The 21,636-nt window shown below is 40.5% G+C and overlaps 1 protein-coding gene across 1 annotated transcript; it reads right to left on the reverse strand.

Annotated features, from left to right (window-relative positions):
* Positions 1-197: 197 nt before the first annotated feature.
* On the reverse strand, positions 198-16,461 carry soat2 (sterol O-acyltransferase 2). The gene is made up of 16 exons (XM_061068990.1): positions 16,288-16,461; positions 14,060-14,183; positions 13,792-13,850; positions 13,503-13,642; positions 13,366-13,419; positions 12,414-12,521; positions 11,411-11,693; positions 9,166-9,241; positions 7,970-8,054; positions 7,420-7,465; positions 7,015-7,144; positions 6,642-6,739; positions 5,784-5,882; positions 5,458-5,593; positions 5,153-5,298; positions 198-2,380 (listed from the first exon to the last, which is right to left on the reverse strand). Exons 2-16 carry the CDS (start codon positions 14,136-14,138, stop codon positions 2,324-2,326), a joined length of 1,596 nt encoding a protein of 531 aa, XP_060924973.1. The 5' UTR covers positions 14,139-14,183; positions 16,288-16,461; the 3' UTR covers positions 198-2,323.
* Positions 16,462-21,636: the final 5,175 nt, after the last annotated feature.

Raw genomic sequence — 21,636 nt, forward strand, 5'->3', positions numbered from 1 at the left:
TGACAGAATGAGACTTGCATTTGTTTAACAAGTAAAAAGTTTCACTTCTATTCATTTGTTTTTCAGGGGGGTGTATTTTATATGGCTCATGCAGAGAATAGAAACTCTGGATGGAATTTAAAAAGCAAAACATCCATCTCACCTAGAACAAAAGCATTGGCTTAACAACAATTCAAACAAAGTCAGTGACGATTGAACAGAGGAGAAAAAGCTGTTGTGGACTTTATTCATATATTGTCTAATTGATCCATTTATCAAGTCGTTCAGATGCAAGTAACAACTGACTGAAAACATCATTAGTTTACCAACCAAACATTTCAGCTTCATACAGTCCTGCAGCCCACATGGCAGCCATTTTCCTCTGACTCACAAACTTTACTTAACTGCAAAGACGATGGGTAGTTAAAGTCTGGACATGGGACCGTGATTCAGGGTTAAAGGACATGTTTGAGTGGCTCCTCTCATGTTAAGGATAAGGGATAATAAAAAGGTGAATAATCAACATTTTACATGAACAATGCATTCGGTGCCTGTGCAAAGCCTTACGAGTTCAACTCTTCACTTTTAGTCTCACTTCTCTCATCTGTCTTGAATTCCAGAAGCCATGCGCTGCAAGCTCGGCACTAAACAGCCCTGCAGACGAGGTTGTTTACTACCAGGTGAACACTGGGGAGCATTTAGCGGCTGCAGAGATAGATGTTGCTCTCAGACACGCGCTGGACACCCGAGCGGAGCTGAAAGGCGAGCGCTTGGTTTATATTGATGTTCACAAACTCAACTCCAAAGTAGTTACAATGTTCTTCCATTTCAGGATGCTTAAACGTGTGTGTAAATTGAAATATTGAATATTTTAAAAGTCTACAACTTTCCTCTGGTCTGTGTTCATCCAGCAAAGACGATGTTTCAAATTGGATCTTTGATATGCAGAAGACCTTCCTCTGGCTCATTAACCACATTTGAGTTCAGAAATATGTGTAGCCACTTTGATAAATGTCAATTTATAGAATGATGGAGGTAAAAGATGTCAAACAAAATTTAAGAAAAAAGAAAATACAATAAAAAAAGTTGATGAATGTCAAAGACACAAATACACAATTCTGCTACTGACAGTGGATCCAGCAGTGCACGTCCTGCTCCACCACTGTTTTGGTTGGTATCGGTTTACAGAGCATTACATCACTAATGCAAACACTGTACCAATGTTGATCCTTCTCTTCCTGTGTGACTTCACAGGGACGTGGCAGCCACACAAACAGAGGCTTTGTGGCCCACTGATAAGACGCCGTGCTTCCTGTGGTTGGTCGGTTCACGTACCTGCTCTTCCAACCAATCCCTGCGCTCTGAACCGCAACCAGGGCAGGATTGCACAGGCGACACTCTTGATTAATATAGATCCTCACTGGTCGAGCCACAGATGATAAATCACACACACACACACACACACACTCACACACACACACACACACACACACACACACACACACACACACAGACACACACACTGCGGGTCAGGAGCCCCACTACACAAGGCTGCTGTATGGAAGCGTATTGCTCTCAGTTTCCGATCAATCTACACAGACTGGACATCGGTGAAACGAAAGCTTCTCTTGGGCTCCGGCTGTCTCGTTAATTCAGAGAAGAAGAAGCAGAAATTTTCTCAAGTGTATTCAAACCAATACAAGATGAGAATAAACAAACCTTTCCCAGGTTCTGTCAGCACAGCTTTAGTACAAATACAGCAGAAATAAATTAAATAAGCATTGAAGTTGACATCAAGTTGTTCTGTGGTCTGAGTCCTTCAGGGCTTGCTATTAAAATATGTAAACTTAAACAGTAAACGCTTTTCTTAAACAGCTTGAATTATAAAAACACTATTTAATACAAAGTTATCTCCGCCAAGGCCCGACCGTCCCCTTCATTAAATCGCACTGCACACATTCATAGATTCTTTCATCAAAATCTGTGCATTAGATTTGATCTGAAATTCTATGAATTCCTCACATTTCCCACCCTTCCACCAAGTTTCATGGGAATCTGTTCAGTAGTTTTACTGCTGAACAAAACTAAAACAAATGCACAGGGGCGAAAAACATAACCTCCTATAGGTGGAGGTAATACTCCAGATGTGACATAAGGAAAACATCACTTCAACATTATGACCAAAACAGTAATAGTCATATCTTGACCCAAAGAAATCTTGATGGAATAAAAAAGAAAAATACACGTCTTTCAAGTTTTCCTTCCACACTTTCGTCTACGTTTACTCTGTCATGATTTTCATCTTTTCATCCCTTCATCCGTCCCGAGCAGCAGACAGGCAGCTTCACCTGTGGTAGCTGCAGGACCAGGACCGAGGCGTCACCAGCTCCCAGAAACTATTCTGATGGAAAAACAGAAAGAACAGAGTAGTGTTATTAACATCCTGTTATTATCGCATTATAATCTCATTTTACAGACACCACTTCTATTTTTAGACAGATGTTATCTATGTTAAGCCATTGTGTGTGTGTGTGTGTGTGTGTGTGTGTGTGTGTGTGTGTGTGTGTGAGAGAGAGACACCCCAGGCTGTAGAGGTGGCCTCAGCCAGGGGTGATACACAGAGATGCAGTAGTAGTCCACAGAGGAGTAAGTATGTTAAGTACGTCTGTGTCCATCTGTCATGAAGATCCTTCACATCTGGGACTTCATTAAAACGCCTGGACGTAGAGGAGGCAGGGGTATGGGGGGGGGGGGCCGATTAAGGGTTAAATACATGTCAGAGTTTTAAAACCCTCAGCTGCTCAACACGAGGCGCTGCGTCACTAGTTGACGCAAGGAGACCAGATGCACTTTCACCTACTGGTCTATTTACAATCCCAGTACCTCAGGACCTGGGGTCAAAGTACAGTCTAATGACATCACTGTAGTCCAGACTCCCACATGTAAACCTCACCGCAGCTTCTCACTGAGCTTCTAAACAATTCCGTCCAGTTGTTTATGCCCTGAAACTCCCCATAGTGAATAAAACAGTAGAGATACTTATATCTTCATATTTCTCCTGGAGAAAAGGTCCCGATCTCACTGTCAGTCAGGTTTTATTAGCTCCGCCATGAAGGTTATGTTTTCACCTCTGTCCATCTGGTCTGTTGGTTTGTTTTTTTGCTACATGGACATATTATCACACAACCCGGTGGAGGGATGTGGTGGAGGTCGGGGGGGAACCCATCAAACGTTGGTGCGGATCCAGATCAGAGGGCGGATCATGGATTTATTTTAACATTGCCAGATTTTTTCTCAATTATTTAATTTCCCAAAGAATAATTCATGGATCTAGATGAAAAAAATCAGGCACATTAAGGGAACTGATATCTATGAGTGTGTGAAATTTGGTGCAGCTTGATTGATTTTAAGTGGACCGTGGTGGAGGTATGAGCTCGACTGAGTGCTACATTATCTCTATTTTAATATCTTGAAGATACTATGCTCATCACCCCCAGTAAAAAGCAGCTGTTGCAATAAGAACATTACACTTTACATGGTCTTTTCATTAAGTGGCAATTGCTCATATTTACTTTACTGTCTATAACTTCACTGCAGCTTCTCACTGCAGCTTAAAACAGTGAACGGTGAAGTTTTTTAATAAAGGCTTAAAGCAAGTAATATAACAGCAAGTAATATAACAATACTGATTCACAAATCATCATATTTCTGCTGAAAGAGGCTCACAAATCTCACTTTCTACGAGCTTTTATTCAGACGAGTTCCTGCTCTGTTGCAGATGTGGCCAAAGTTTAATAACACCCAACACAACTCTTGGTATTTCTTGCAATAAAATGTAGTGATTTCTATCTAGTCCAGCTTTAGGGAGGTTTTTGAGTGACTCCACCACTGATTATGTGCAAATCTATAGAAAAGCCTTATAACTGATCTATTAATAAGAAAGAGTATCTTCTCCATATAAGTCCCATACACAATAATCATCTTTTCCTTCCAGCTAGATTAGACTCCGAATTTACTCTATGGCAAAGACAAGGCATTTACAAATTTAAAGATATGTATATAAACAATATTTTTGCTAGCTTTGATGACTTATCACATAAATTTGGCCTCCCTCGCCTTCTGGTTTAGATGATCTGTTAGAAAATACCTTCAACTTTAAAGGACTTATTTCAAGAATCAATAACTGTATATCCTCTTTTAAAAATACAACTCTTGCAAAGATCAAGGCAGCTTGGGTGGATGAGCTGGGAGAGAACTTGGAAGAAGACATTTGGGACATCGCTTTACTAAGAGTGAATGACAGCTCTTTATGTGCCAGATTAAGCATAATACAGTTTAAGATCTTACATCGCATCCACTACTCCAAAGCCAGACTTGCTAAAATATACCCTAACACGGACGCAAGCTGCGACAGGTGTCGAAATACTCCTGCCGACTTAACCCATATGTTTTGGTTGTGCTCAGCCTTAACATCCTATTGGTTTGCAATAATGGCCATATTTGGTACTACTGATAGAAGATACTGTACAATAAGGAAAATATATAAAAACATCATTGCTTTTACAACACTGCTGGCAAGCATGAATTTTATTACATTGGAAATCTAAAAATCCACCTATTGTGTCTCTGTGGTTTAATGACCTAATGCAGTTCATACAGTTAGAGAAAATAAAATACACTCTCAGGGGGTCCAGGGACAAATTCTTTTCAGTCTGGGATCCAGTGCTGACATATTTGGGTAAACTTAAGACTATGCCTGCTTAGTACCACTTAGCAGCCCTTTAGCATCTACAGTTGTGATATTTATCCTTGTGAGCTATAGTGTGTAGTACACAACTTGAAAAAAATGGTGAGCCTATGTTAAGGTATGTGTTTTTTGTTGTTGTTTTTTTCTCTTTCCTTTTTTTTTTTTTTTTTTTTTCCTGGATGGATGTCCTGTATGTTCGGGGAGGGGGGGGGCGTAATTTATACAAAATGATGTGAGCATTGGTCTTAAGTTCTTTTGTGAATGTTGTATCATGTACAACTCCTGTGATATGAGTGCTCAATAAAAAATATATTCAAAAAAAAATAAATAAGAAAGAGTAGAATCAGCATCATGCGGATATAGTGAAAGAAATCAAAGTCGACATCGAGCCGTATTGCTCCTTCTGGTAACATCTGCAGTGCGTACCTCTTTGCGTGGGCAGTGGATCTGAGCGTACCACTCCTGAGAGTACAGGCACACCTGGACGCCCTGGCCCAGGAAGAGACACGCCCACATGATGACGTTGAACACGGGGCTCTGGCGCTTGTCGTTCATGGTGAAGTTGAACACCACTGCACACACACAAAACAAAAAAAAACAGACATGAGGCAAATGAAGGTCTTTGTGTGGTTAAACATCAACTCTGTGTTGGTGTTCAGGCTGTGAGATCTGGGACAAACAGTCTGAGTATTTCATGGTGATAAATATTTGTTCTGTATTCTATCCGTCACCTCCCAATACTGCAAACAAGCAGAACATGACGGGGTAGAAGAATCCAAGGCCCATGGTCAAGGCGTACTCGTGGACGACCGCGGAGACGATGAACACGGAGAGCATGGCAGCTGCTCGGAATCTCCTTTTGGACAGCTGCAGGGATCAGAGAGAGACAGGGAGGGGTCAGAGGTCAGGCTGGCTCAGAGTGTGGATTTTGTGTCACTTGATTTACAGGACGGCAGCAGACTTCATCGTGTGCTATGCTGATTTGGAAACGCATAGACAGCCGCATGTGATTTGTTTATTATTTGTTTATCTAATGAGAGTTGTCTTGTTTGCTCACCCAGAGGAAGTCTCTGTAGCCGTAGTAATACAGCCAGTCGTGAACCACCACATTCCAGGTTCGGTAATAGTTGGCAAAGGATGTAGAGTTCCACCAGTCCTGGAAAAGAAAAAGGACAGGAGAGTTAAATCAGTGGGTCAGAATGAAAAACTGCAGCAGAGTACGATCATTTTTAAACTTGAGAAAACACGAGACAGGCTGAAATGATGTAATTCATACTGCACGTTTACGTTACACTGGTCAGAGCAAAATCTGTGTGATTTAACCCCTTAAACATTTAAGGGAATATGGCTTTACTGTTTTAAGAACAAATATGTGGCCACATTATCATAAAAAAAAAGGAAAATCACAGCAAATGAGAGAAGTAAAATGATAAAATGTCTCCACACGGCTCCAGTGGTGTCAGCCTAGTGTCTGTGAGCTGTATGCAGGCTTGTTATAATTTTTTTGTTTTGTTTTTTCACATTTGATGAAGTGGTCACCATTTATTTCAGTTGTATCAGATTTTGGCTGCAACGCTGTTTACACCTGAAACTCCAGAAGTGTTTTGTGGACTCAAACACTTCCCCCCCTTCCCCTCTCTCGGCAAAGTGGTGAGTAGATAATGAGGGAGTTTTCATTTTTCGGTGAAATATGTAATTTCTCTTGATTAATATAGATCCTCACTGGTCGAGCCACAGATGATAAATCACACACACACACACACACACACTCACACACACACACACACACACACACACACACACACACACACACACACACACACACACACACACACACACACACACACACACACACACACACACACACACACACACACACACACACACACACACACACACACACACACACACAAACCTTGTAGAACATTCTGTCAGCGAAACGCAGCAGCTCCCCGAAGAGGTTGAGCCAGCAGTGCAGGAAGGCGAAGAAACACAGGAGAAGCAGCATAATACCTGAGACACACAAAAACAAAGAGAGAGAAATTTGGTGCAGTGCTCCCAGCTGTCTGATAAGAACCATAACTTAACTCTGACGCTTTTATATCAGCACTTCCTCTGAAAGCTGTTCACGTAAAGAGGGCAGTAAACATGCCAGTCTTTTAGTTAAACTGTATCGGATTGCACAATTGCATCTTTAATCTTATCACACTAATTTATACGTCCCATTGAGAAAATGTGATCGGAGCTTTATGTAGTGGGTGTGATGTGTGCAGCTCCTTTTTAAATACCTGGTAATATTGAGTGGAAAACAGACAGAACCATGGTCCGAGTACTGAACGGCTGGTTGGTCTGGGGTCTGAAGACGGGAATGCAGAGGCGGACCAGAATGAAGTAGCCGTAAAACAGGCAGCCCAAGATCTACGGATAGAGATCATAATTAATGTTGTAAACGATTTAGACAGATGAAATACAAAGTAGAGCATGCTCACAATTACAAGACCCAAGATCTATGTTATCACATCAAATATTTAAGCTGTGAACCATCTGTAGTTCACGATCACTTTTTTTATATGAGCAACTTAATCTTTTGTTGGTGATAACCCCACAAACGGCTTCTCAGTAGGTTTTAATACGTTTCTTTTAAATATGAATATGAAAGTGTCTCAGTGTGATGAAGAGTCTCAGAGTCTTACCATCGCAAGAGTGCTGCCCACATAGTTCCATCTGATGTGCTTGTTTCTGTGAAAGAAAGACAGGATGTTGCATTTTCAGAAACAGTTTCACATCTTATGAGTTTAGAATCGTGTCATTGCTTGATGTTTTTATCTGCACGGACATTTCAGCCCAAATTAAGAATAAGAAGCACAGACATATTTTACAGATTCCTCAATTCTATGACTGCTAGAATTGTTTTTAGATAAATTCTGATGATGCTTTTAAAAAACAAACACATGAATTAATTAAACAGAACAACTACTAAAAGAAACAATATAATATAGAAATATATATGACTCTATAGTATAAACCTAAATATACAGTGAGATGGAAATAAATCAAATTGATATGAAATTCTTTATAAATGATGATAAGCACGTACTGCACATGAAAGAAAACATCTTTCAGGGTTTATGTGCGTTCAGTGTGAGTATGTGTTGCTGTTACATTGTCATTTGCCGTTTGTGTTTACATGTGTTCATGAAACAATAAGTGATCAACGTAGGTGGACAATGTAATGCGTCTCACCGGGGGTATGATTCCCTGTAGATGAGAGTGGGACAGAAGAGGAAGTACAGATAGCTGGAAAATGGCGGAATAATCGGACCTTCTCCTGAAAAACAAAGAGAGTTCAGTCAATGAGAAAATCAAACTAGAAGTGATTCAGTTCTGAGGCTTCAAGTGCCTTGAATTATTAAAAAGAGGTTCTAAAAATAGCTGATTCAAAGTCTGAGGGATAAGACGTTAAGCTTCTCATGTCATTGTTCTTCTTTCATTGTCTGGCCTGATATTATCGTGTCCAGCTTTTGAATTCTGTAGCTTTTCGGTGCCTTACTGTAGGAACCTGCGAACAAATGACTCCCTTTAAAATTAAATGAGTCGCTTTTACTGCAAAAATCGTTAAACCATTAAACCACATGATTTGTCTTAAAGACCGTAATTTATTCTCCTGATTGTTTGCTTTCAGTAATTCGGTCTAGTTTGAACCTCTTGCTAATAACGAGAACATTTAAAACTTGTTAAACACAGATGAGGTTGTAAAAAAATTAATCCAACCTCAATCCATGCTAGTGAATGGGACAAAAATCAAAGTACACGATAAATACATTTTTCTCAAACATTGTTTGTGTCGTTTTATGTATTTCTTATAACGTTAATGCATGTTTTTGTTTTTTGCTTTTCAGGTGCTCTAAAACTGGGAAGCTTCATGATTGACAGCTGATACTGATTTGTGATTGGTCAACTCTGGCTCCAGATGACGTCAAAATTATGCGATGATGGCACAAGTATTTTATTTTGACTTTTTTGGGATGAAAGAAGCGGAGATGCGTCGTCCATCTTTATAAAGATCTTGTTTGATTCCATATAACGACATTCAAACCCTGGTAGACTGTAGATGCAGTTTTAACGCTTTTAACATTTTTAAGGATTATATTATTTTCTATTGGAGGTATGTTACTGCAGTGAGGGACTTTCTTCACCTCCTGGTTTCTTAGTCTTTCATCAGCAGACTTTTACAACAGAACCTCATTGGGCCGCACACTCTCCAGGTCGGTTAACGTATGTGTGTGTTTGCATTGTTAGTTCTCACTTCAGCATGAATCATTAGGCGGTAACCTACTGAGCTCTGCTTTGGTCATTTTTCTCTGGTGCCCGCTCGAGTCACTGTGAGTAATGGCGCAGCCTGAGGAGTAAATACACCTGACATCTATATAATACAGTACCTTCCTTTGGAGTATTCTTCATTATAATAGGAGCAGTTTCTCTTATGAAGGAGTAGCTCTTCATCACGAATCGAATCTGAGGGAAACGGACAGAGATATAATGTGAAGTGAGACATGCACCAGTAGTAATAGTTTCTGTCTTCATCGCATGAATGGACAAAGTGTCTGAGGACAACAACCCACATCTTTATGGCCTCAATTTCTACTTTTGGATTTGAAACACATGCTGTATGGGAGTGTTCTCCTCTTCTGCGGCTGGAGAACTCATTTATCATTTTCACCTCATGCAACCTGCAATTTAGGCCGCACAGGTCATCCGTCTGCACAGAGCAGGAAACGGCTCATTCCTTTTGTGCAATTTAACGAAATTAAAATCCTACATTTATGCATCAAATCAATGGACAGCTTCGGAATAGCAACCACACTGCCTGCATGGACCCGGGTCAGATGAGGATCAGGTCTTGGTTTCCCAAAAGCATCAGAGCACACAGGGATTATCTCACTCCATCGAATGGAGATAAAATGATCTTAGCACTAAGGCGGGTTTGGGAAGCCGGGCCCGGTGTAATAAAGAGGATGAGGAGGTATTACAGTGTGGGTGTGTGATGTTCAAACGTTTGAGAACACTGAGATCTGCATGCTGTCTCTCTCTGTCCCAGCTGGACGGACGCCATCTCTGTCCAGCACGGGTTCCTTCTCACAATGTTCCTGCTGCTGACAGGGCTGCGTTTATAACGTGGATGATCAATTACTATGATCCTATGTCCATAATATGTTGTTTTTTTACTAAGTTTTGTCATTAGCCTCGTCACAGTGGTTATGTTTCCACTTCGGTTTGTTTGTTCTTGGATGGTTTGCTGTTTGATTACACAAAAACTACTGGACACATTTCCCCGAAACTTAGAGAAAGGAGGCGGTTTGTATCACGGATGATTATGATGCTACTCAACCTGACAACTTTAGTTCTCTAGGAGAAATTCACACCAGGCTTAGCTCGGTTCCCCTCGGGTGGGTGAAGGTGGCCCGGTGAAGAGTCTTGTGCTGCCTGGAGTTGGCATTGAGCGGAATGGTTCTACAGTGGTTATCAGTGTAACCTCACAGAAACAAGGGTCTTAATTCAAATCCTGGTCCTGCTGTGCGGATATTGCATGTTTTTCTTGAGTCTGCGTGAGTTTTCTCCTGGTGCCGCAACTCTCTCCCACAATCCCAAAACATGCAGAATGGAGTTTACAGGGGAAATTACATAGTAAGTGGATGTGAGACTTGATTTTTGGACCTGCTGGGATTGGCTCCAGTTCCACCTGAACTGTCGAAGGATAAACTGTGTTGATAATGGATGAATGGATGAATGCATGGATAAACATTATGTGGCAGGGAGAGGAAGGGCACCATATAAATGTAACTGGACACTTGATTTGCTCTGAACTGGTTTACGGGCTTCGCTACATCATGTATAATCAATACCAAAAATGTCCAATTCTTCCACTGGTTTGAAGCATCTATATAACAAATCACATTTTTCATATTTTGAGACTCAGAAGAAATGAAACCTCGTTTCTCTGTCGTCGGTTTCATCGCCGTCGTGTCGCCTGCTGTGTGACTGCACTCAGAAATAGTCCGTCTCCTCTGTGTGTGTCCGTGAGTCACGGAAAATTACATTTACACCCACACTGTCTGCCAAGAGTCTCATAAAGGGCGAGTGTGAACAGGTTTTGTCTGTTGACATGTTTACTGTGCTGTGATTAAGCCTCTGATTTAGGTTTTTCTGCTCTTGTTGCCTCGTTTATTCTATTTATACTTTGGGTTCAAGTCTTCTGGTCTGTTCTCTGACACACACACATAGATTAGTAGCTACCAGCTATTTATTCCAATGTTCCTGGGGGTGTGGATATCATATTTTTAAGGTCAGGTCTCATACTGGAAATTGAAGAATTGTGCCCTCATGGATATTTTACAGCCATGTTCTCAGACGTTCTGCAATTTTCTACAGTGTGTGTGATAAGCAAAATTGTGCCAGTACCAACGGCAATTCTAATGAATGTGGATGACATTTACGAAAGGCCTGAAGCAGTGTTTTACCTCGTTCTTTAAAAATATGACGGCAAAACAATCCAGCTGAGGAACTCATCACTCATATGCTACTTGGTATTCACCGTATTTTTGCACCTGTGCACCTGAGAAGCTTTGTTCCTAAAACAAACACACACAAAGTCTCTGTCACACACACACACACACAGACACTGACCTGCTCCAGTATCACAATGAACCGCGAGGCTGGCGGCAGCTGGTTCTCTACCACAACGTAGATCGGGAACAGTCCCAGGACACAGGTCTGTGCGGCAGACAGGATTAAGCCCGTACCCAGAGAAAGACCCAACTTGGAGGGCAACTTGTGGTAGAGGGACGCCCAGAACACCAGCGTGTAGTAGGGCACGAGCAGGGTGTAGAGGAACATCACCAGCCAGGCCTGGATGACGGTACCCAGCTTCCCGAAGGCGAAGAAAAGCATGTCAAACTCCAAGACCAACCTGGGGTTTGGGAGAAAGGTATAGAAACCGTCAGTGCGTAAAAACAAGCAATTCGTTTTTACAGTGAGATGTTTAAATACTCATGCTGATCATGGTTCCTGAGGGGATTGAGTGTCCAGTAACAGTATTTACGCTTTAAACTGGGCTTCGAATGGCCAATTAAATGATATGAAGACGTTTAATAAATGCAAAGACACAAGTAAATGCTTTAATTATTTCTCCATTACTGTCTCCCATTAAAAGAGCCCTCTGGTGATGATTATAAATATATATTTAAAATACCTGCCCACTGCAGCGTGTCGGAGGATTGGCTTAGAATTAAACATGTGCTTGTTGCAATATTATTTCTTATTCCATTAGTTTCTCACCATTGACAAATCAATGTTAACTGAAGGGTGAATGTATCGAACGGAATCGCCCGGCGGAGCTTATTGTTCCAGTGAGAAACACAAGAATTAATCTCACAATCCTGCGTCCGTGTGCGTCAAAGCAAATTCGTTACAGCGCCGCCCAAAGCTGCAGCAGCAGAAATACTCAGAGGGATTGATTTCCCAATCTTTCTGCGGCCACGATGAGCAGAGGGGCCGGGAGAGGAGGGGACGGAGGGAGGGAGGGGAGGAAGATAAGAAGTGAGGGAGACGTTTTAGAAAAGCTTCAGGGCGATTGAGTCTGCATTAGATTTGGTTCAGGGTCGTGGAGTTTAAGGAGGATGTGACACACCTGCCCTGGTCGATGAAGTCCACAGCCAGCGTGCTCAGAAAGAAGATGAGGAGCACGGCGATGAACATGTGGTAGATGGTCCTGATGTGACTGATCTCAAACAGCTCACTGGTGGAGAGGAGGAAAACACAGGCAGTAACATTTCTTTAAAAAACACACTGGGCCAAATTTATGTGCATATTTATATACAGTGTATGCATCATATATTTCCCTCGTCAGGATGATATAAGGTTGTTTACAGTTTCTTCATGTACAATCTAAACTAACCGGGTTTCCACGAAACATGGTGGAAGGATGTGGTGTCGGTAAAGAAAGATCATATTAAATCCAAAGTTTTCATTGATTTCTCAGAGAATAATTCATGGATCTTGAAAATCTGACATGTTTAGAGGACTGATATTTACGAGTGTCTGCAATTGGTGCAGATCCAAGAACCTGGATCTAGTCGATTTGAATGTGGTTTCATTAGAGGACTGTTGGGCCTTGGCCGAGGTTTGGACTCTACTAAGTGCCGTTGTAGTTTATTCATGTGACTGAGTTACAATAAATAACATAACCCTGAAATGTTGTAAATAAAAAATGTACTTTGTAAAGCTGCAACTGTGATGAAAGCAAGATCAATAAAAAATATACTCAAGCAATGGACATAAAGTGTAGGGTTACAATTTATCATTACATCAATAAGTTAATCGATAGAAACATTTTCATGAAATATATATTTTTGTCTTACTTGACTGTAAATTGTGTATTTGTGTTTTTGTTGGTCAGACCAGACAAGGAAGACGTCAGCTTGGTCTTTAAGAAATCACCATGTGCATTTTTCACTGTTTCCTCACATTCTATGGACCAATTCCTCAAGTAAATAGCTGATATATTGTTACTTCACATTGATCTTGACTTCACTGTGTTTGCATACCAAATAGGAAATCAACCCTCAGCCTTTTATACTTACTCCAGCAGTGACGGCCTTTCTATAAACACTTTGCCATCAGCCATTTTCTGAGACCTGAAACAAAACCAAGAGGGAAACGGTTCACAGCAATGATCAAGTACATCTACCGGACCAATGTGTGTGTTGCTCCTTCTCACCTCTCTGAGGTCTTTTTTGTCAATCTGCCGTTAATGGTCGACTGGCTGTGGGTGAAAGGATGACCGGACTCACTCAGAGCTTCATCTAGAATGTTACTGAGCTGATCCTGGACCTGCTCCAGCACTTTCACCTTCACCCTCTGCAGGACGAAGAACAGGAAACTTTCATTTAACCAACGCACAAGGAACTCTATAACGTAGCATCCCACACATGGCACATAAAGCTGTGTTCAGTTTGCTCTGCACCGCCTGAACACTGATGTTTTTATATTTAAGAAATGCAGTAAACCTGGGCATGTTCTTTCCACTGTCTCTGCTCGTCCTCCTGCACGTTACCAGGGCTCACAGCTGCAGAGAGAACACAAGTTACACTGTCTCCATCCTCTGCTCATATTTTCACAATAATCCTACAAATAGACGATTTCAAAAGTATGGAATGTTCAGTAGTGCTGGATGTTGTTAAATGCTTTGTTTTTCACTTTCAAAACACATATTCACACATTTGGCAAACAGACAACAAAATTTGACTGTAATTTGAATTACATCACTGCTCATACCCTGGTCGGAGAGCTCATCTGATGGAAGGGCCTTGTTGTATCTGTGCCGCAGTTCTTTGGGTGGCTCTGCAGTCGTCATGGTTACCACTGGAGCGGGCCACACCACACAGAAATGTGGAGGAGCCTGTGCATGCAGAAGTTGCAGGTTAGTGTCACATGCAATAAAGGTTTGATGAGGTTTACATTTGATGTGATCTCATGACTGATTTGTATTTTCCTGTTTTGGTCCTTATTGATTGGTCCAATCAATATGTGAAAAACCTCCCCTTTGCCCTAAATCATAAAGAGTTTGTTCCATACGAAGCTCTGGGTGAAAAGTCCTGGTTATAATCAGAGGTAATATAAATCACTTTGACCCAAAACGATTGATTTAAAATCAAATGTTGTTGACATTAAAAAGCTTTAAGGCATGAATGTGATTCCCTGATATTTACTCTTTGTTGATGTTTGACGATTCCGAGCGAGGATTTCTAAAGATAAATCGAGGGATTAAATCAGGTCACAGGCTTGTGTTGCTGGCAGCTTGCCTCATGCTGAGGAATTAATATTCCTGACGAGCATCAGTGCCCAGGAGCTGAGCTTATACTCGTGTGAATCCCAAAACACGCTGAAACTCCAGGTTCTGAACATTATGTGTATGTCGGGGCCTTTGAACTGCAGTAACCTCCAGTGGTTTTCCAGCAAAGCCGCGTTATCACCAGTCACTGTGGGTCAAGCTGAACAATGTAAACAAATTATAAAGCAGCTGTACCTGGCTCCAGTGGGAGTTCACACACTATAGATAAGATACACAGACAGAGGGATTGTGTTACACACACTTCCAGGCAGGAGACATGGGAGTGACCTCATTTTCTAATCCATGCTGTTTGATCGCTCCTCAGGACCAATCTCAATATAACAGATAAGCTCGGCACAGATATGCAGATAATACATTGTGTGGCTCAGGCTGAGAGAAGGAGATGAAGAAAAACATGTTTCTGAGGAGTTATGCAACGCTTCTTTGCAGAGGAAGTTGAGGGTGAGTATCGTGCACGGTCATGTTTAAGGAAAGACACTTTTGGTTTTACTTCGCAATTGGGTCTTTAAAAATGTTCTTTCATTTGCTTAAAGAGTTAATATAAGTCAGAAGGAATGAACTGATTTTATGAACAAATCGTAATAATTATGAAATGATACAATGACATCATGCATCACTAGACGATATCATTTGACATGAAAAGATACGATACAATTTGACATGATATGATACAATATGAGGCGATAACATTCGATAAGACTCGTTAAGATTGAAACAATAAGATACAAACCACTTTATGACATATACCAGCATGTTCTTCTAACATCAGAAGAAAATGTGTCAAACTGCACAGCACCAACTTCTTAGATACTCTTCAGGTATAAAGTTTAATATTTTGTATAAGGCCTGGACCACTGCTAACTTCACAGTTTCATTTTCTTAAGAAGTTTCTCCAAGGTCAGAGCTTGTTAAACTCGTATTACTTTAAAGACGAGCAGCATTAATATTTCAGATGGCAAATATCTAGCTGTCATATCAGCTCCAACTCACTTCTGTACGGAAGGAGATCGATATGAAGGACGATGTTAAATGTCGATCCTATTACAGGTCAACCGAGGTTACAAAAGTAATAAAAATAACAACTCAAATCAACTAAATCGATCATGTTTAACTGTTGACTGGAATCAAACGTTTGACTCATAAAAACATCATATTTGTTGAAAGTGAGAACACAGTAAACATTTGAGGTCAAGTTTTAAAGGTACATTTCTAATGACCCCCTGATGTTTTCAGCTGAGTGCTTTATAATCTCATCAGAGGAACAGAGTCAATATTATATTAACATACTGAACATCAACTGATTCGATCACACATTTCCCTCACAACAAACAGTTTTAAAGACATCGAATCAGAAAAACTGGTGACGATCTTTGTTTTATTATAACTGTTGCGCACTTTAATAATTTAGAATTTTTTCTGTCTTTCCGTTTGTATTTTAGCTAATTAAACTTACAGAACAAACTGAGACTGAGGATTTCGGTCACATCTGATTCACTCGATACTGTGTTTTTGTTTAAAACGACACAACTACACAAATTTGTACAATACCAGGAAGTGTGGACTTTTAAATCCTGAAAGCGACAGATGTCAGACTCAGGCTGAGTGGGGCAGACGTGACGTTCATGATAAACATCGTCTGTATTGTACTCACTCTGTCTTGTCGCCTTGGGCTCAGTCAGTGGTCCACAGGGTGAGAGGCTCTGCTTCAGTCAGTGATTGACGCTGAGAGATCTGCTGGAGTGTTTTTCAGTGAGTCTGTGTCACAATTCCTCTGATTAGTGTCCTCGTCCCTTCTCAGCTACTACTTTGAACTTTGTCCCCCCGGCTCCTGCCCCAGACAGGACAGGTCCTCAGCTCTCTAACCCCACTTACCCCCTCCTGTTTATGTATTTCACATTATAATTGTTGCTTCACTGGAGCAAAACTTACGTGCACAGTTTGATGATATTAGACCGTTTCCACAGTCATCTTCAGAGGAGGGAAAGTGTCTCTGTGGACATGTTCATTTGTGACGCACACAAAATATTTTACGGTCTCACAACTAGATTAGAAACGGTTATAGATTTAAAGATTCTGAAAGTCGTTTTTTTAGAATAACCGCATCACTCACAAATGGTTATTTAACGTTAAGCTCTGTGTCTTAAACATGTCCAGAGAGGATAGTTACAGTAACATACCTGATATATTTGGGAGTTTATTTATATAGTTTATAATACAGGCAAATTTGTGCTGACACTATTCTTCTTGGTAAATAATTAATTAGTGTTCTTCGAAGTATTGTGTGAGGGAGGAAAATAAACTTGAGTCCACAGTGGGGCAGTGACATTCAGCAAAAACAAATCAATAATTAGAGCAGAGTTATTTGCCTCTGACAGAAGTGACCTAAGAGAGTTCACCTTCACTGAGTAACCTTACTCTGGCTTCCTATAAATTCTGCACTAGTTCAAATGAGTTCATGAGCAGTGTGTTGGTGCTGATGTGTTGATCACACGGTTATAGCTGTTTTTACTCTATTATCCAGAAATGAAGCCAGAATATCGTGGATATGGGGGATGATGCCTGTCAGGGTCACAGAGATCATATAGAGAACATATGGATCAGAATCCAGGTCCCAGTTTCCCCAGCTCATCAGGAGCAATGGGAGGCACCTGAAAGCTGTTGGCATTGAGCTGAGGCTGGGGGGGTTTATAAGGAAGTTCTTGTTCCGTTGCTTGTTTGCAAATCAGTCTCAGCTGTCAATCACAATGTTTCACCCCATTTGAACATTTACTTTCCGTATTTCAATATCATATTAAATGCTCCATTTAACTTGATTACGTAAGTTCAATGAAAAGTGTTTTCTATCATGTTGAGTTAGTGAATAAATCAAACTTACTTGAGAATGACTTAATTCAATAAAATGAACTTATACATAAATGAATACATTCAATACATTTAATCAAATCATCAAGTTATTTTACGTGTACTTTGATGTTTTGCTTTGCTCCATGTCCCATCCACTAACATAAAGGAGGCAGGGTCTATGACCAATACTGCCACAAGCCACTGGGGGGCGATTGAAACACTTTGGCTTCACTTTTGGGAGCTGTCATGTCGTCCATCTTTTATATAAAGTCTATGATCTGGATTTACTGACAACATTAGGGTGCCTATTCACGCAGAAGTTTTATGAGCCTGTTAAAAGGGATTTTTAAAGTATGAAAGTAAAAACAAGACGGTGTCATAATGATATGTACACAGTTTCATCTTTATTGAAAGTTGGTATGAGATAACAGTTCTGTTTCTCAGCAGCTACAGGAGAGTACTGCATGCACTAGATCACACACTGGAAACCAACCAACGCACGCACAAACACAAACACTTTGCGTCTGTCTTTTTTAAACGCTCGGACATTCTCATCATATTTCTATTACTGCATATGTTCGGCTACAGTATCACAATTACTGACCTCGCCAGAGTATTGTTTTTTTACACTGGTTACAATTACTGTCAGACAAACATAACAATCGGACTGAAAATAAACTGGACAATCATTCAAACGTTTACAGCTCAGTATACAACCATAACACATGACTGGTTTCTTCACTGGACCAAAACAAAAAGTCCATTCACGTTCAAGTGGTGGTTCCTTTGTCATTTAAAGTCGACTTCAATGATAAAGTTGAATGACCTTTTTTTTTTACCCTTTAGAAAGTCTGACAGCTGCAGGAGGAGATACTCAGAGTAAAGGGGGAAGAAGACGAACAAAAAGAGAGAGAATTAGGAAAAAAATATGATAAAGTGCTTCATGCATTTATAATGAGCCTCAGTCTCATCATAACAGAGGGCTTGTTAGTTCCGCTTTAAATGTCAGCCCACACTTAATATTGCACATACGGGGCATCAATGTAACAGTATGAAGGGATCACAATTTTGCATTTAAGAGGGAGCTTGAATAAATTACTTAAGTATTTTATAAATTACTGAATTTATTTTTTATAGAAACTTACATTGGAACAATATGTATGATTGTGTATGAAACAATTTGTTTTAATCTCAGAGAAATTCATTCTCATAGTTGATTCACATTATTAAGCAAAAAAAAGATGTCAATGTTAACTATTATTATTTATAATATATAAACTATTAAAATATACTTTGGGCAATGAAATGAATGAAACAATAACCATAACATTTGGAATAAAGTGCCGTGTGGTGTGCTAATCAACACACTCATATAATCTTATTTTACATTTAAGTTGTCATGATACAGTTTTTGTAAAAGGACACATACTACTAAATTACCAAGTAATTCAAAAAGTTCTTATTACGGTGTAATTTATATCAAGGTCCCTCAAGGCAAATTTGTATCTCCCCAATGTGCTTTGTCCCTGTATTCAATTGTGAGCAACACTCGTCCGTATTGTTAAGTCTCTCTATTGCTCTGTCACACACACGCAAACACACACACACACACACCCTGGTCCACCTCATCCTGACTGGTTGATCAGGAGGTCGACCGAGAGCAACAGACTGTCAGTGTGTGAGTCATTTTAACTTTATCTGCTCAAATAACCTGGACAACAACCAAGTAATACAGGATATGTAATAAAACTGTATTTTGGGGTCAAAGGTCAGACACAGTGTGTGTGTGTGGGAGTGTGTGTGGGAGTGGGATAAGCTTGATAACCTACAGTAACCCTCGGTTCACGTCTCCTGCTGAGCTCATATACACTATGTTACAGAACAAGTTCCACTTTAAATGACTCACTATACAATCAGGGCTTTGGTTTCAGTCTGACTTGCATCTTAAAGAATCGTCATTAATTAATTCGGAACAGCAGCTGCACACGTGAACCCATTTTATCATTCTGCATCACAGGAAACACATTAATACGTCAAAACAAATACATACGCTTCATTTTAACTGCCATAAATAAATAGCAAGGAGCAAATAAATAAATAACACTTAAAATAGAGCAGACGATAAATAATATATTATATTGTCTTTGAAACTAGAACTAGCGGTATAAAAATAGTTGCTACACACTTTTTCTTTGCTCTTGTATGAAATGAAAATGGCTGAATATCTCACAAATGATCCCAAGCAGGATTCTTTTTTTTTCTCAATGACAATTGAACACGTTCAGCCTCCTAAAAAGATGAGAGTGTTTTTTTTACCTGTGATTCAGATCGAGTTACGTGTCATTCAAGTTAAAGCAAGTGACAAGTACCAGACGTGCCGTGGCGACAGATCTTCGCCCCTCACTATTTCAATCAACCAATCGGATTTTATTTGTAAAGCCCATATTCACAAATCACAATTTTTCTCATCGGGCTTTAACAAGGTGTGACATCCTCTGCCCTTAACCCTCAACAAGAGAAAGGAAAAACTAAAAAAAAACAAAAACATTTTAACAGGGTAAAAAGAAGGTAGAAACCTCAGAGAGAGCCACATGTGAGGGATTCCCTCTGCAGAAGTGCAATAGATGATTATTTTTAGCGACCCTCCAACCTAATTCTTCAGTAGCGCGGTGGTTCTTCCTGTTCAAGGTGCCAGTGTCACAAGCTCAAGCATCAAGATTCACGAGGGCTTCTGGGTGTTATTTGGATTAATACTCCTGTTAGTTATTCTAATTGGTGAAAACATGATAATATAGAATATTGACATGTTAAATATCCTGCAAGGGTAATAAAATAAAAACAAATTGTTGTCTTTAATTGCTGGGTTGCATTTTCTGCTGCTAGTTTGAGTGTATAGTAGTTCAGTTACATTCTATGTGGCAACAGTGGCCGACATGTGACATAAAAACTACTGAACCTATTTCCACCAAACTTGGGTCTGGAAAAAACACATGATCTTTTGATGTGGTTGCGGATTAAGTTGTGGACCCAGGATTTTGTTTCCTTTTCTTTAACCGTTCTTTTGTTATGTCTTCTAAATAATAACGATTGTTTGGCCTTGGCGAAGATATGTGAGGCTCCAATTTTTTATTTTTTTTAACAAACCAACGTTAAAGGTGTATATTTCAATTGCACTAACTCCCACACACTCTTCTGTTCTGGTGTTTTAGACGAAAACATTTCACAATCATGTTGCTTCACGAGCTTTCTTCTTCTTTTGTGTATTTTCCCAGAAAAGCTGAAGACCAACATCGACATGCACAGTTAAAAGTATCATTACAAGTGGTTCACTCTTCTGATCCATCCAGACTTAATTTCAGTTTCATGTATCATCTACTGTTTGACGTCCACTGAGACTGCATCGTTGAGACAAACGGCACTGCCTAGTGGTCACCCACAGCGCTGCACCTTGTCTTCCCCCCCCCTTTCCATTCAAAGTCCCTTTTGTCAAGGGAGAAAGGGTGCAGCAGTTATAAGGGTGTAAGCTGCCAGGTCAGGATTTTGAGATGCAGTGTTTGTCAGACTGATACTCACATACACCCCCCACATCATAGCACAGAAAGGAGGACGGGCGGTAGAGGAACAAGCAAGAGGGAGGAAAAGGGGGGGGAACAGGAGATAGAGGGCTGTTTACAGAGGCTGAGGATGGGAGAGGAAAGGGAGTCTGGGAGGACTGGGATTGGCTGCATGCAGATTTACAGAGGGGGCCCCGGAAAACACATCCACCTGGAGAGAGAGAGAGAGAGAGAGAGAAAATGAGACGGAGAGAAACAGAGTAAGAACCACAGTCAGACACTTTTGAGGGAAACAGGGAGAGAGAGAGAGAAGAGGAGACAGCAGCCGGTGAGTCATGCTAACATCGCCAGAAGGAACACGTCTCAAGTCGTTTTACTCCTGGTGTCGACGCTGAGAGGCAGTTGTGTTCGGGAACTGCGTGAAGCACTCGGGGGCCAAATTTAGACTTGACAGGATGGAAAATCCGGCAGCACTTTGCAAAACCTACATTTGCTTCACAGAAAAACTCTACAACGTCTTAAAGACCCAGAAATAAGTTAGATTAAACTTTTACGTTTTATCGTAAAAAAACGTATAATGTGGTTTTCAGCCTGCAGACCAG

The sequence above is a fragment of the Limanda limanda genome, chromosome 4 (genome assembly GCF_963576545.1).
Source record: "Limanda limanda chromosome 4, fLimLim1.1, whole genome shotgun sequence".
Classification (NCBI taxonomy): Eukaryota; Metazoa; Chordata; class Actinopteri; order Pleuronectiformes; family Pleuronectidae; genus Limanda; species Limanda limanda.